Below are 14,467 nucleotides of genomic sequence, written 5' to 3' on the forward strand. Positions count from 1 at the left end.
CATTAATAAAAAAAAATGGTTCTACTTTGCCTTACCATAAGTCCTGAGGGGGGAGGGGTGTTTCACATGTTGTAGAAAAACGATGGTGCCATCAGTCCTCCCGGTGGCGGAGGCGGTGGTGCCTGTTGTCCATAGAACGCCTGCGGTGGGAATGCAGCCGAACCTAGTCCAAGCTGTTGCATGGCTTGGGTCATCAAGTTCATATCGCCGTAGAATGTCGTTGGTGGAGCTGTTGCCGGTGCAGCAATGGCGTTGAACATCGCCTGCGGCGGTGGTGGGATGTTCGTGGGGTGGAACGGAAGCAACTGGTAGGTATAGCCCGTGTTGTTGGGATCCATTTCGACGACGGAGTACGGATTAAGGCCAAAGTAGACGGCGTCGATCTTGAATTCACGACCGCTGTTGGCCTGTACGAAACGGGACGGAAGCATCGGAAGGATCTTGTACTTGAACGTGGAGGTACCGGTGTGTTCCATCGACGAGAGCGTTTCGGCGATGTAGGTGTTCTTCTTGGCGAAGTTGTAGTTTGTCAAGCTGTACTGATCGCATAGAACGAAGATGATTTCACGGTTGTCCAACTTGCGACTAAGCGGCGGTCGGCGGCGGAAGGACTGGTCGAGACAACCGATGATGCGACCGTTGAGTGTGATCGATTCCAGATACGGGAAGGGTAGACCACTTTCTACCTCCCGCCGGTAGAGGGCGTACAGATCATCGAACGAGTACTTGATCAGCTGGTTGGCGGCCGCGCACAGATCAAGAATCTCGTTCCAGAACAGTTCCAGTGAACGATCGACGTCACGGGCCAGATTGAGGATCGGGCGAGTCACCGAGGAAACCGAACCAACTAACAATAGGGAAGAGAGTTATAGTTATTGGAGATTTTTCCTTAAAATATGACCATGAGGTCTTACCCAGCTTCATCGAGTCGTTTTTTATCTTCAGTACCAGATGCGGTTCGGGGAGTATTCCGCCCTCCAATATCAACGTGATCATCGCTTCGCAAACCCTGCTCTGTATGTCGACCAATCCGTTCATGTGAACCTCTGCATAGTACGTATGCACTTGTCCCTTGTGCCGGAAGATGATGGCCACATACTGAAGACAACTCAGTGTGAACGTTCGCCCGTAGATGATGATCGGAAGATCCCAACCGTTGGCGATGCACTTGATACGCAACAGTGAGTCGAAGTCGTAATTCTTCATATTGTGGAACGTATTCCTGTAGGTGGGTCTAAGGGTTATTTCGGCGTGTCAGAGAGGTAATTCGGTCGAAATAGATTCTAAAATCTAAGAACTAAAGCAAACGGACACATACGGGAGCAGGGGAAACTTTACATTCGAGAGCGTATTCCAAAGAATATAAGAAAAAAAAACTACCATCGAAACTCACCTGAGCGGCGGCATGGCCCATTCAATGTCCAGGGGAAACTTGTTCAGCACGTACCCCTGAACGGCATGCATTACCGCCTCGCACTGCTCCCGTTGGGCAAACTCAACGAACGCAAACTCACGAACCCGGGAAATTTTAATTATGTCCTGCCGAGGAACCAGCCGGACAAACAAGTTGTACAGCTCCTTCGTGTTGACCGTCAGGTCTATGTTCCTCACGAACAACGTTTTGACTTCATCCACTCCAGAATGGTCCAACGATCGTTGCGGATTTGCCCAGACGATTTTGATATCCCGATCCCATATGCGCATGCATCCAGGAGTGGTTTGCTTCTTAGCCCGCAGTGCCGCACCATGGTCCGGGAAATCCATGAACGCAAATCCCCTGTTCTTGTCCCCATCAGCAATGCGGTTGTGCATCACAAACCGGGTCATCTCCGGAAACAACGACCGGAATGCGATTTCGATCGTTTTACGATCGAGATCCTTCGGAAGGTTTCCGACAAACAGGCGACACTTTTCGAACGACTTTTGTGCCTCCAGAGTTTGGCTGTCCCGCACGAAGTGATGATTGAGGACCTCAATCGCCAGCTTTGCATCCTCCTCGGTCGTGTACCGAACGAAACAGTACCGACGGTTCTGATTGTTGTAATCCATCATCAGGCGCATCTCGTACAGTCTGATGGAAAGAAAATCTATATTCTTAATCGTTTCTCTAGAAGAAAAAAAACCCATCTACTCACTTCCCGAATTGCTCGAACACCGGAACCAACTCGGTTTCGGTGAAATCCGGCGGAATGCGTTTGACATAGATTTCGCATCCGAAGCCGGGAATTTGACCGGTCCAGTTCTTCGGTGGCCCATACTGTCGACAACCGTTGATCTGCGTTACCGGGTAGTCGCTACGGTAGATCTTCGGTACCGAGCTGTCCACAATAATGGGGTATGGTAGATTGCACTTTTGTTCTTCCACCGATCCTGTCGTAGCACTGCCCGAGGAACCATCCAAACCCAGCTGCTGACATGGAAAGTTGTTCAGCTCCGCCTCACTCACTACAGTTAGGTTGGAGTAAAAATTCAAATTGCGGGATATTATATCAGCAAAAACTAACCGGAACCGCTGCTCGTCTGTAGCGCCATGCTGCTGCTGCATTCGTGCACCGATTTCTCGCAACTTTCGGCGTCGGTCATTTTTTTTTTCTTTACTGGTACAATGGATCTGATAATCGGAACGTTACACTTATGTCACTATTCACATACCTACTCAACAAGCACTTTTTTCTCTAATTTACATCTATTTTACGACACCGACAGGATCAACTTTAATCGCCAGAGGACACCGCGAAAATGGCGACCGACTGCTCCATCGGAAAGGGAAGTAAAATGGACGACGTTCTCGTTCGAATGTGTCGCTGGACGCTGAGTGAGTGAGTGTGAGTGAGTAAGATCGCAAACCGAAACGCGCGTCACGACGAGAGCTTTTAATCGAGCTTTTCATACAATGAGGTACACGCTAACTTGAAAGTACCCATTAATGGTTGAAAAAGACCCATTTTGAAGAAAAGTGGCTTAACTCATTATTTTTACACATTAATGAGTATCTGTTACCCATTAATGAGTAATTTTTAATCTTTAATGGGTAACAGATACTCATTAATGGGTAAAATTGTTTAATCATTAATGAGTTAAGCCACTTTTCTTCAAAATGGGTCTTTTTTTACTCATTAATGAGTACTTTCAAGTTAGCGTGTAAACGGAGAAGGTAAGGAGGAGCGGCGCTACACTGATAAATTAAACTTCCTCATTTTGCTTAAAATTTAATCAATTTGACATTAAACTACAGACAAACAGATATAGCACATTTAATATTTCAGTGCCAACATTTCAAAGAGGCGTAATTGCATTTGTAAACAATGACTTTCGCCTTCGATTTCTCGCGAATGAAAGCTCACTCATGGAAATGAACGACACCAACAGGTAGAGCATGCTTGGCATACACAGTTTTGGTCACGAACTACTTATTTTCTAATAACTTTGCACACAGTTGACGGAACATAGTTCTTTTTGAAGCAGTAGATAGAATAGAGTGTAAGCTTGTTATAGATATGTAAAAAAAAGTAGATTTTAATGCTAGTAGTAAACTGTATTTGTTTTTGCGTTGTAAAAATGAGGTGAGAAAGGCTCACTACACATCTCAAAATTTAAGTGTTAAATTGATTAGTGTTGATTCAAATGTCAAGCTTTACCTAATCTTCGCATATCTATAGTAAACTATGAGCATAATCTATCAATTACCTTAAAGAAAAATAAATTTCAATATCTGAGAGAAAAGTTATTACCAAATGAGCAGTTGGTGTGTACAACTGTGCATGCCAAGCATGAGGTAGAGGAATGTTTCCTGTCCCAGCTAGCATTGATAATTTGGAGGGGTGGGCTTTTATTAGCGAGAAATCGACAGCTAAAGCCATTGTTTACAAAAGCAATTACGCCCCTTTGAAATGTTGGCACTGATTTCTCACTGTCGAATATCGTCGCTATAACACTACCGCCATCAAATTGCGGTAGTGTGTAAACGTCAAACGCAAGGGAATTGACTATGCGCGCCACAGGTGGCGGTACTACACACAACAAATAATCATCGCTAAAATTTAAAAAATCCGTTGGTAAAATTAAAAGTTTGCGTTGGTTCTTTTTGGTAGAAACGAGTGAAAACCCACTAAGTCTTAATTTAGAGTCCACACGGCGAATGAGAACGACCCACATTTGAGTTTAGTTCATTCATAATTGCCAAAAGTGTAGGGGAAAATCAATATTCACCTCAACTTTCCTTCCTCCGAGCATTCTACACGAACGATGAAAGTAACTCACAGACTGAATATAAATGTATTGCTATCTCTATTTTGCACTCGCAATTTCTACTCCATTTGGTAAAAACTGGAGAAATAGATGTGATTAAATCCACTTTATATGAAACTGAATAAAATTTACGTGAAAAATAAGAGATAGCAATTGGAAGATTGCCGTAAAAGCTCAACGCAGATGTCGCCACTGCATGATGATGATAATGTTGACAGACTGCATATAAAATTCGTGAAAATTAGCGTTAAATCATAATTTTCATCAAGCCTGTGTAAAATCCTTACAATATAACATTTGAATTGAAGAAGAAAACGTTTTTACGATCAGACTGATGTGCATCTTTGACTTTTCCAGTTGAACTTTTATAAGATATATTAGTTTCATTTCGCGGCTCCATCAATGCTGCATCGTAAATATGATGTAAACAGAAGTAAATTGCTCAATTACTCAAAATAAAGATGATTTGTCATCTTGTTATCACTTTGAATACCATCTAGCACCATTTTATAGTGTGATACGTGTTGAGTAAAGCAAGTTCCGGTGCGTTTTCCGTCGAAAATTGTGAGTATCAATATGTTTGCTTAAAAACGGCCAAAATGAACATTTATTGAATATTGGCGTCCTATACAACCAATTCTCTATTATCACCAGCATGATACAACCTTTCCTAAGTAAATTCACTTAATTTCCACTTTCATCTTAGTGGAAATCACACATATTCGCCTTTTTTCGAAAAATGCAGCTGCGCAGGAGGTAACCTCTCCCTGTGGGTGCAAACTTGTTATGGATAATTTGCCATGAAAACATCTCCGATCCGTACCGAAATAATAACAAATAGTTTTCAAACACGTTTTTTTACACGATTCAAGCAAATGTTTCCACGGGAAATTATTAGTTTTTCTTTATGGACCGATTTGCCCCAAAAAGCATCTGTTTTACTTGGAAAATTTGGAAACTATCCTCCTTCTAGTAGTTCTCACTTCGAAATGTAGGTGGCGAAAGCTTGAAAAAGTTTCACTGCAAGACGCCAATTGGCCATTTGCTTGAATCGTGTAAGAAAACGTGTTTGAAAACTATTTGTTATTATTTCGGTACGGATCGGAGATGTTTTCATGGCAAATTATCCATAACAAGTTTGCACCCACAGGGAGAGGTTACCTCCTGCGCAGCTGCATTTTTCGAAAAAAGGCGAATATGTGCGATTTCCACTAAGATGAAAGTGGAAATTAAGCGAATTTACTTAGGAAAGGTTGTATCATGCTGGTGATAATAGAGAATTGGTTGTATAGGACGCCAATATTCAATAAATGTTCATTTTGGCCATTTTTAAGCAAACATATTGATACTCACAAAGAGATGAACTAGCCTCAGGCTAAAAATCTCTATAATAAAGAAAAAAAAAAAAAAAAAAAAAATTGATACTCACAATTTTCGACGGAAAACGCACCGGAACTTGCTTTACTCAACACGTATCACACTATAAAATGGTGCTAGATGGTATTCAAAGTGATAACAAGATGACAAATCATCTTTATTTTGAGTAATTGAGCAATTTACTTCTGTTTACATCATATTTACGATGCAGCATTGATGGAGCCGCGAAATGAAATTAATATATCTTATAAAAGTTCAACTGGAAAAGTCAAAGATGCACATCAGTCTGATCGTAAAAACGTTTTCTTCTTCAATTCAATTGTTATATTGTAAGGATTTTACACAGGCTTGATGAAAATTATGATTTAACGCTAATTTTCACGAATTTTATATGCATATGTTGACATTATCATCATCATGCAGTGGCGACATCTGCGTTGAGCTTTTACGGCAATCTTCCAATACAATGTTACTCAGAAATTGTGAGTTACTTTCATTGTCCTTGCACTTGTCGAAAGCTTAAAAGCTTCCATTCTCACCAAACGCACGTTCGATCTGACCACATCCAAATTGAGTGGAGTCGACTAAATTTCATCAAAAGTGGATTTACCTCGGGGTTTACTCATAAGTGAGTTGAAATTTTCACACGGCGAATGAGAACAACCCAAATTTGAGTTTAGTTCACTCATAATCGAATTTGAGAAAAGTAAAGATTGGATTCACTCAGTCTATTGGTACTACTCCAAGACTGAATAAAATTTTCGTCATGTCCTCATTTTCCGGCAGATTTTTGAGGTTTTCCACAGGAAACCATGAGACAAATTTTACTCATCGCTGAGTTCCTGCACTTTTGGCGATTATGAGTGAACTAAACTCAAATTTGAGGCGTTCTTATTCGCCGTGCAGGCTTTACCAGGAAAAACTTTTCGAATAATGAGGAAAATCGATTGGCAAATCAAAGATAGTCCCCGTGGAGAATAGAAGAGCTTCCCTAATAAAAATTGTATGGTTAATTTGCTTAACGACGTGTTCTGAGTATCATCCAAACCATTTGTTGAATAGTTCGATGATTTGGGTTATCGTTCGTTTATGGTTATTTTTTATAAGGGTTTGTAAGCGACAATAATTTCAAAAAATCACGGAGTGGTACCAGAGTGCAATTTTAAAATGCTTTTATTTTGCAAATAGATTATTAAATTTATATTTATTTAAAATCTACTTACAACTACAATCGTAGAAAAATTGAAATCTATGTACACAACTAAAAATATTAATAATTAAATTGTTTAAATTACATGTCTAGTTGGCTGCCGTAGAGAGAAGAAGAATAATTATAATGGAAGTGATGATTTCCACGGGGAGGTACACGACTAAGAAGAACAACCCAATTTTGAATTAAGTTTACTCATATCGTAAAAAATACAGAAACTCATGCGATGAGTAAATTTGCGTCATATTTTTCCAGGTTTTTTTTTCAGGAAAAAAATCCCGAAAATGAGAAAAGTACAGATTGAATGCACTTTGTCTATTGGTACTAGACTGATTAAAATATTTGAAAATTTTCCTCGTTTTTTGCTCGGTTTTTTGGCAGATTTTTGAGGTTTTCCTTAGGAAAACGTGAGGAAAATTTACTCATCGATGACTTCCTGCACTTTTTGCGATTAGCAGTAAACTAAACTCAAATTTGGGTCGTTCTCATTGGTTGTGTATACGATTGCAATCTTAAAATGCTTTTATTTTGCAAATGGAGCATTTTTTATTAAATCAGTTTGCTGCTACAGTGGTAAAAAAGCCGATATCTATGTATGCAATTAAAAATCTGAAAATAAGTCAATATTTCTATATTACATATCTATTAAGTAGTGTAAAGTCCGTACTGGACTTTAACTTCTTGACTGTGATATTTCACGGTCGTACGAAGCAATACGTTTTCTTTGCTGGTTAAAGCTGGAATTGAATTTATTGTCTTCTCGAATTTATTACAAACTCCTAGCTGGAGACACTTGAAGCACCGATATGAAAAATGCTATGTACACGATCACCAATCAGCGATCGTTGTCCATGCGGGAAAAGAAAAGATAGAAATCCATCGCTGTACACTCGGTAACAGCATGGTTCAATAAATTAGTAATGCGACACTTCTGTTTGTCGCCATAAACGCTGACAGATATTTTACAGGCATTGAACTGAAGGTTCAATGCCGGGTAGAATTATCCTTCTCAGCATGTTCCCACTAGAGTCGGTGTATAATGAGTCACGCCAAGAGAAAAACAGTTGAACTCGCATCACGGTTTTCGAAAGATTCCCATTCTTTTCACTTGGCAACAGAGGACTTCTACAACAACTTCAAATGACTTCTAGCGAGAGAAAAAACATGCGGCTGTAGTAAATCATTATATCAGTGATTTTGTCAAATTATCTTAACAAAAAATAGTAGAAATTCTCATTACTGATCATTACCGAACGTATCCCATGACAATTTAAAGCTCACTGCGTGTTTATGCTCATTTCTTCGATTATATTTTATATTTTATTGCAATACCTTTCGTGGACCTTTCATAGCATCGTAATGTTTATTTACTTTGCCCGATAGGTAGCCGGTTTGACGGTTCGATAGGTAGACTTGGCTTCACTCTTGGCGTGACTCATTATACACCGACTCTAGTTCCCACTAGTGTGGTCTGCTGGAAGTGCATAATGGAAAAGCATGGGAAATGACATGTGGGATGCACATGTCACAGTAGTCCTTAAGTTTTGTAGTAACGTAGCATCAACCAGATTTTCTTAAAATAATGTGTTCGCAAAACAAATGCAAAATGGGCCAGAAAAAACTGTGTTCACTTCCCTAGTGGATAAACAATTATATTATCAAAATATATCTACAGGGTTTATATACAGAGGCCGGGAGTCCGGTCAATGCCTTTTGGATAATATAGAAAACAATTTCCTTTAGAAAACTGGTGCAGAAGGCAATATAAAGGGTTATTGTTTAAATTTATTTCTACCGATCGGGTGCGAGATGTTGCACCGTCGATTAATGATGTCGCATCGATGATGCGACGTTGATGATGCTACAGTACTCCCTTGCCAGAGGCGTCCATCGATAGCGAAGTGGGATGACGACTCGTCGACCAGAACGAGTGAGCTTAGTCGGTGAAGTTGTAGCAGTGGATGTAGCTGCGGGACTGGAACTACTGTTTGGCGGCTGTTGCTCCTCAGTTGTGTAAGCGGGTTTCAATCGATCGATCGAAACATTCACCATCCGCCCTTTGACGTCGATTCTAAAGTGTTTGCTGCTTCGACTCAACACCTCAAATGGACCATCATACGGGGACGATAGTGACGGTCGCCTGGAATCGTTGCGGATGAAAACGTGCTTGCAAGCCTGCAGATCCTGATGCACGAAAACGTTTCGATTTCCATGCCATGCCGTGTGTTTGGGTCGCAGATCACGCATAGCTTCTCGCAGCTTAACGACAAAATCTGCATCTGTGCGATTGGTGGTGTTATCCACGAAGAACTCGGATGGTATGTGGAGAGTCGTTCCGTACACCATCTCAGCTGGCGATGCTCGGATGTCTTCTTTGTAGGTTGTCCGCAAACCAAGCAAGATTACGGGCAGGTGTTCAGTCCAGTGAGCAACGTTCTATGCCACCGTTCGATGATGCCATTCGATTGGGGGTGGTACCAACAATCAATAGGAAACTAACGATTTTAAATTGGCTCACCACTTTAGTAGCCTATTGGTCCCAAGCAAACGATTAACGTACCCTATTCTAGTTGAAATTCTATTACTACACTATGTTTGTTTTGATTCGCTATGAAAGTTTGACAGATAACATCAGGGGTGTGTGGATTCATGCAGAACATGCAGGGGTGAGTGAAATAGCTTGGGACTGCTTGGGACCGTTGTTCTGGTACTGAGTGAGCCAAAAATAATAATGATTTTCTTCGGGACCCAGTGGTCTTAGAGTTACCTCTATGGTGGTACGCCGTTGTTCGCAGATGGCTGATTCCAAGACTGCGAACCAACTCGGAAAACAGCGACGATTCGAACTGGCGTCCTTGGTCCGTGGTGATGTAACTCGGTACGCCAAAGCGAGAAATCCACCAGGTGACAAGTGCTTGAGCGATCGTCGGTGCAGTCATGTCAGGAACAGGAAATGCCTCTGGCCACCGAGAGTACCTGTCAATGACGGTTAGGCAGTAACGATGACCATTGCTCGGAGGAAAAGGGCCAACAATGTCGATGTTGATATGGGAAAACCGACTATCTGGCATCGAATATCGAGTAACAGGTGATTGTGTGTGGCGCGTCACCTTTGACCGTTGACACTGCAAGCAGCTCCTGGCAAAAGCGATGCTGTCTTTCCGTATGCTCGGCCTAACGAATCTTTGAGTCATCAATCTAGCCGTTGCACGTGTACCAGGATGAGAGAGATTGTGTGTTGCTTGCAGAGCAACGTTACGAAAGCCTTTCGTAATGAACGGTCGAATGCGATCCTCAGAGCAATCACAAAACAATTGTTTTGAATTGCCTGGAATGCTAAAAAGTTTTAGCTTTAACGATGTGTTCGTTTTACCTTGCACAATATGCTGGAGCTCCTCGTTGGTTTGTTGATCAGTAGCAAGGGCGTCGAAGTCGATCGATGGGAAAGCTTGAACTGCGACGATGCGAGAAAATAAATCGGCTACGATGTTTTCCTTTCCAACTATGTGCCGGATGTCCGTCGTGATTTGCTCGATGTAGTCCAACTGGCGAGCTTGACGATTGGTGGCTTTGTCGAGCTTTTGACGGAAGGCAAAGATAATCGGCTTGTGGTCGGTGTAGATGTGGCAGCTTCGTCCTTCTAGCATGAACTTGAAGTACCGCATTGCGAGGTAAATCGCGGTTAGTTCGCGATCGTATGTGCTGTATCGAAGCTGTGCTTTGTTGATTTTTTTGGAGAAGAATCCCAGTGGCTGAACGTTTCCGTCCACTAATTGATGTAGGACTGCCCCTGCTGCTATGTCGGATGCGTCAACCCAGAGAGATAGCTCGGCTGATTTGGCAGGATGTGCCAGTAATGCTGCCTGGGCGAGTTGTTGTTTGCACCGATCAAATGCTGCAGTGGTTTCGTCGGTCCAGACCAATGGTGATCGATCGTTGCGTTTATTGCCGGGGGTCATCAACAGCAATGGTATTTGTGCTTCGATCGCGTTTGGGATGAACCTCCGATAGAAGTTTTTTTTTTTTTTTTCCTTTGGTTTGTTTTTTCTGTCGATCTTGTTTTCCGTGCTGAGCACCAATGCTACCGACGTGCCAGGAAGGCAGCTCCCACACCTGGACCCTACCTATCGACCCATCAACTCATGAACCGGGGACCAACGGCTTTACTTCCCATCCGAAGGAAGGCGTGATCAGAGATGTTATGCCTCAGAACATCCCGGTGGCGCCGACTGGGATTGAACCCAGGCCTGCTGGGGTGAGAGGTTATCACGCTTACCACTACACCACCGGCGTCGTTATCCGATAGAAGTTGATCATGGCCAGGAAACTTTTCAACTCCTTCACTGTCGATGGTTTCTTGAAGTTTTGGACTGCTTCCACGCGATCTGGCAAGGGACGAATTCCTTCGGCGGATACAGAATGTCCCAGAAAGGTTATTGCCGCACGGCCAAACTCGCATTTGGCAACTTTTATTGCCAAATTGTGTTGCTTTAGTCTCTCGAAGAGTTGGCGCAAATGATCACGATGTTCTTCAGGCGACGACGAGGCGATGAACAAGTCGTCAATGTACGGAAAGATGAAGTCCAATCCCCGAACAACCTCGTGGATTAGCCGTTGGAATGTATGGGCCGTATTTCGTAATCGGAACGTCATGTACGAAAACTCAAAGAGTCCAAACGGTGTCGTAATGGCTGTCTTGGGTATGTCCTTGGGATCGATTGGTACTTGGTGGAACACCTTTTGCAAGTTAACTTTAGAAAAAAAATAGTTTTACCATAGAGGTAACTCTAAGACTAGAAGGTCCCGAAATAACGTGCTCAACTTTTTGGCTCAGCTCTGGTACTCTCTTCGGTCCCAAGCTAATCGATTCACCCCTCGAAACATAGGAAAAACCAATAACCCCTCATTTTATCTGTCAAACTTTCATAGCGAATCAAAACAAACATTGCGTAGTACTAGAATTTCGACTGGAATAGGGTACGTTAATCGTTTGCTTGGGACCAATAGGCTACTAAAGTGGTGAGCCAATTTAAAATCGTTAGTTTCGTATTGATTGTTGGTTTTACCTTGTAAAATGGTCGTAAAATCCTGTAGGTACGGAAGCGGGTATCTGTCGGGAACAGTCTGAGCGTTCAGGGCGCCAAGATCCATCAGCTTTCTTCACCATATGTAGCGGGCTGGCCCAGTTACTGCTGGACGGCCTGCAGATTCCTAGCTTCATCAGGTGTTCGAACTCCGTACGGGCTGCTTCGAGTTTGTCCGGTGGAAGACGCCTCGGCCTAGCGTAGACAGGTTGGCCGGTTGTCTCGATACTGGTGGAGCTAGTCGTGTGATGCTTGGAAATTCAGCTAATATTTCAGCGTACAGCGACACTGCACTGAACGTCTTGATGGAATACTCACTAGTTCGTGCAAGAATTCCTGCCGATTCGAGTCTTGTGGTGTTGTCGATGAGGCGATTGCGTTTCAAATCGATCAACAAATCGGAATTGCAACTAAAATCTGCACCAATGATTCCCGATGTGACGTCAGCGATCAAGAACGTCCACAAAAACTGTCGACAAAGACCAAGATTCACTTTAAGTAGTGCTTCTCCGTACACCTTGATTGGTGTTCCGTTGGCGGCAAATAATTTCATCGTGGTGGGTTTCATCTTGCTTGAACTGGAACCTCTCGGAATAACGCATACGTCGGCTCCAGTATCGATCAAAAACTGCATACTTGTAGTCGTTTCCGAGATTTTTAGGCGAAAAATAACGCCTGCGCTGGAAATTTCGCCGATTTCCAACGAAGATTCCACCATGTGGCGTCATTGTTTATTTGCTGTGCCGGACGATAACGATTGGCTGAATTAGCACGGTTTTCGACACTGTCGTGCTTCATGTCCAAGGACGCGATGGTACCAGCAAGATTCAACAGCCGGTGTTTTATCACGTTGAGCAAACTCTGACTTACCTCGAAAACTGCCAGTGCCACGTGAAGAAAGTACCTTTTCGAGTTTGCTGGTCAACTGTGCAATTTCACGATGAAGAGTTTCAATGCTGCTTTGCGCTGGTTTCGGCTATCGGCGAACTGTTCGATGAGCTTTTTTTTATGTACGCGTACTTTTCGTTGACTGGTACAGCATCAATAATTGAACGCAGCTCCGTTAGCTTGTTCTGAGGAACTTGTGCCACCACGATATTGTATTTTCGCGCGTCGTATTGAGCGTGGGCACCGATACCAGAGGCAGCAAACCAGAATTCCAACGAGAGAAAATACGATTCGATATTCGATTCACTCATGCTCGGCGGTTGGATGCACGGTGCACTTATCGATTCTATTTGCACGCCTGGTGCAGGTTCGGGTTTTGGCTCAGTCATTTCGCGAAAATGTACGTTTACGACCGATTACTACTTCGATTGCGATAGCAGAATTCGAAACTGTTATGATTTTTCACTAGGAACGTCGGGGTCACCAATTTGGCACACGGGCCAGAAAAAAACTGTGTTCACTTCCCTAGTGGATAAACAATTATATTATCAAAATATATCTACAGGGTTTATATACAGAGGCCGGGAGTCCGGTCAATGCCTTTTGGCTAATATAGAAAAAAAATTCCTTTAGAAAACTGGTGCAGAAGGCAATATAAAGGGTTATTGTTTAAATTTATTTCTACCGATCGGGTGCGAGATGTTGCACCGTTGATTAATGATGTCGCATCGATGATGCGACGTTGATGATGCTACATGCATTTTAAGATTAAACTCGTAAACCTCGGCGTGCAATAGTTTAAAATCAAAATGTACTTACAATGCATAGAGACGGTTTATTCGAGAGAATGTATTTTTCGCTTCTTTATTTTATTTATGGTAAATATTATTGTTTTCAAATAAAAATTTAAATAATCTCAGGAAGGTTTATTAATTCAGTGCCAACATTTCAAAGGGGTGTAATTGCATTTGTAAACAATGGCTTTAGCCGTCGATTTCTCGTGAGTTAAAGCTCACTCATGAAAAATAGTGACACCAACAGGTAGATAAATGTTTCCTCTACCAACTAGCATTGTTATTTTGTAGGGGTGAGACTTCATTCGCAAGAAATTGGCGGCTGTTTACAAAAGCAATTACGCCCCTTTGAAATGTTGGCACTGAATTATTTTATTTTTAATGAAAATATTATTAAAACAATACGTACAATTTCGATATTCCTTAGGATGAACTCGTGCTCACGCAGTCTAGCTCTCGGTCTAGCTGCCCAACTGATCACATGCGCAGTAGAAATCCGCCGGGACGAAGCTCTTCACCAGCACGAAGCTCCGAAGAGAATCCAAATGTTCTTTTTCCTATCATGTTAGTAAACACCGATCGAATTCCACTCTGTTTTTCGGACTTAGTATAATTCTGGCGAAAAGTTTAATCGGACCAATGTAAAAAATTTGGAAAACCATAAATTGCATAAAAATTAATCTATATTCATTTGTAATATTTTTGAGTGTAGATAGAGATAAAAGAGTAAGAAGCCAGTAACAACTGTTGTCTTCTCTTCCTCTTAGGTCCGTGCAGAGGAATTAAGTTTTCGCAAAAGCTCACTGATTTTCAATGATGATAGATAACGGTGTTGAGCTTCCACTTGTTGTTGTTGACGTTTTACC

The 14,467-nt window shown here is 42.2% G+C and overlaps 1 protein-coding gene across 1 annotated transcript; it reads right to left on the bottom strand.

Moving 5' to 3' along the window:
• Positions 1–62: 62 nt before the first annotated feature.
• Positions 63–2,616, bottom strand: LOC135711484 (uncharacterized). The gene is made up of 5 exons (XM_065234338.1): positions 2,505–2,616; positions 2,136–2,445; positions 1,394–2,071; positions 915–1,234; positions 63–847 (listed from the first exon to the last, which is right to left on the bottom strand). The coding sequence occupies exons 1-5, from the start codon at positions 2,581–2,583 to the stop codon at positions 63–65; spliced, it is 2,172 nt and encodes a 723-aa protein (XP_065090410.1). The 5' UTR covers positions 2,584–2,616.
• Between the last annotated feature and the right edge of the window lie 11,851 nt (positions 2,617–14,467).

This window comes from Ochlerotatus camptorhynchus, unplaced genomic scaffold, assembly GCF_037179485.1.
Source record: "Ochlerotatus camptorhynchus isolate MF236.1 unplaced genomic scaffold, CSIRO-AGI_Acam_v1.1 ptg000433l, whole genome shotgun sequence".
NCBI lineage: Eukaryota > Metazoa > Arthropoda > Insecta > Diptera > Culicidae > Ochlerotatus > Ochlerotatus camptorhynchus.

What these genes read in the sequence shown, in the direction of transcription:
- LOC135711484 (XM_065234338.1), bottom strand. Translation starts at nt 2,583, where the DNA reads ATGACCGACGCCGAAAGTTGCGAGAAATCGGTGCACGAATGCAGCAGC. An exon ending in ACAGACGAGCAGCGGTTCCG is followed by an intron (nt 2,446 to 2,504) that starts GTTAGTTTTTGC and finishes ACCTAACTGTAG; the next exon opens with TGAGTGAGGCGGAGCTGAAC. An exon ending in AAACGACTCGATGAAGCTGG is followed by an intron (nt 848 to 914) that starts GTAAGACCTCAT and finishes CCCTATTGTTAG; the next exon opens with TTGGTTCGGTTTCCTCGGTG.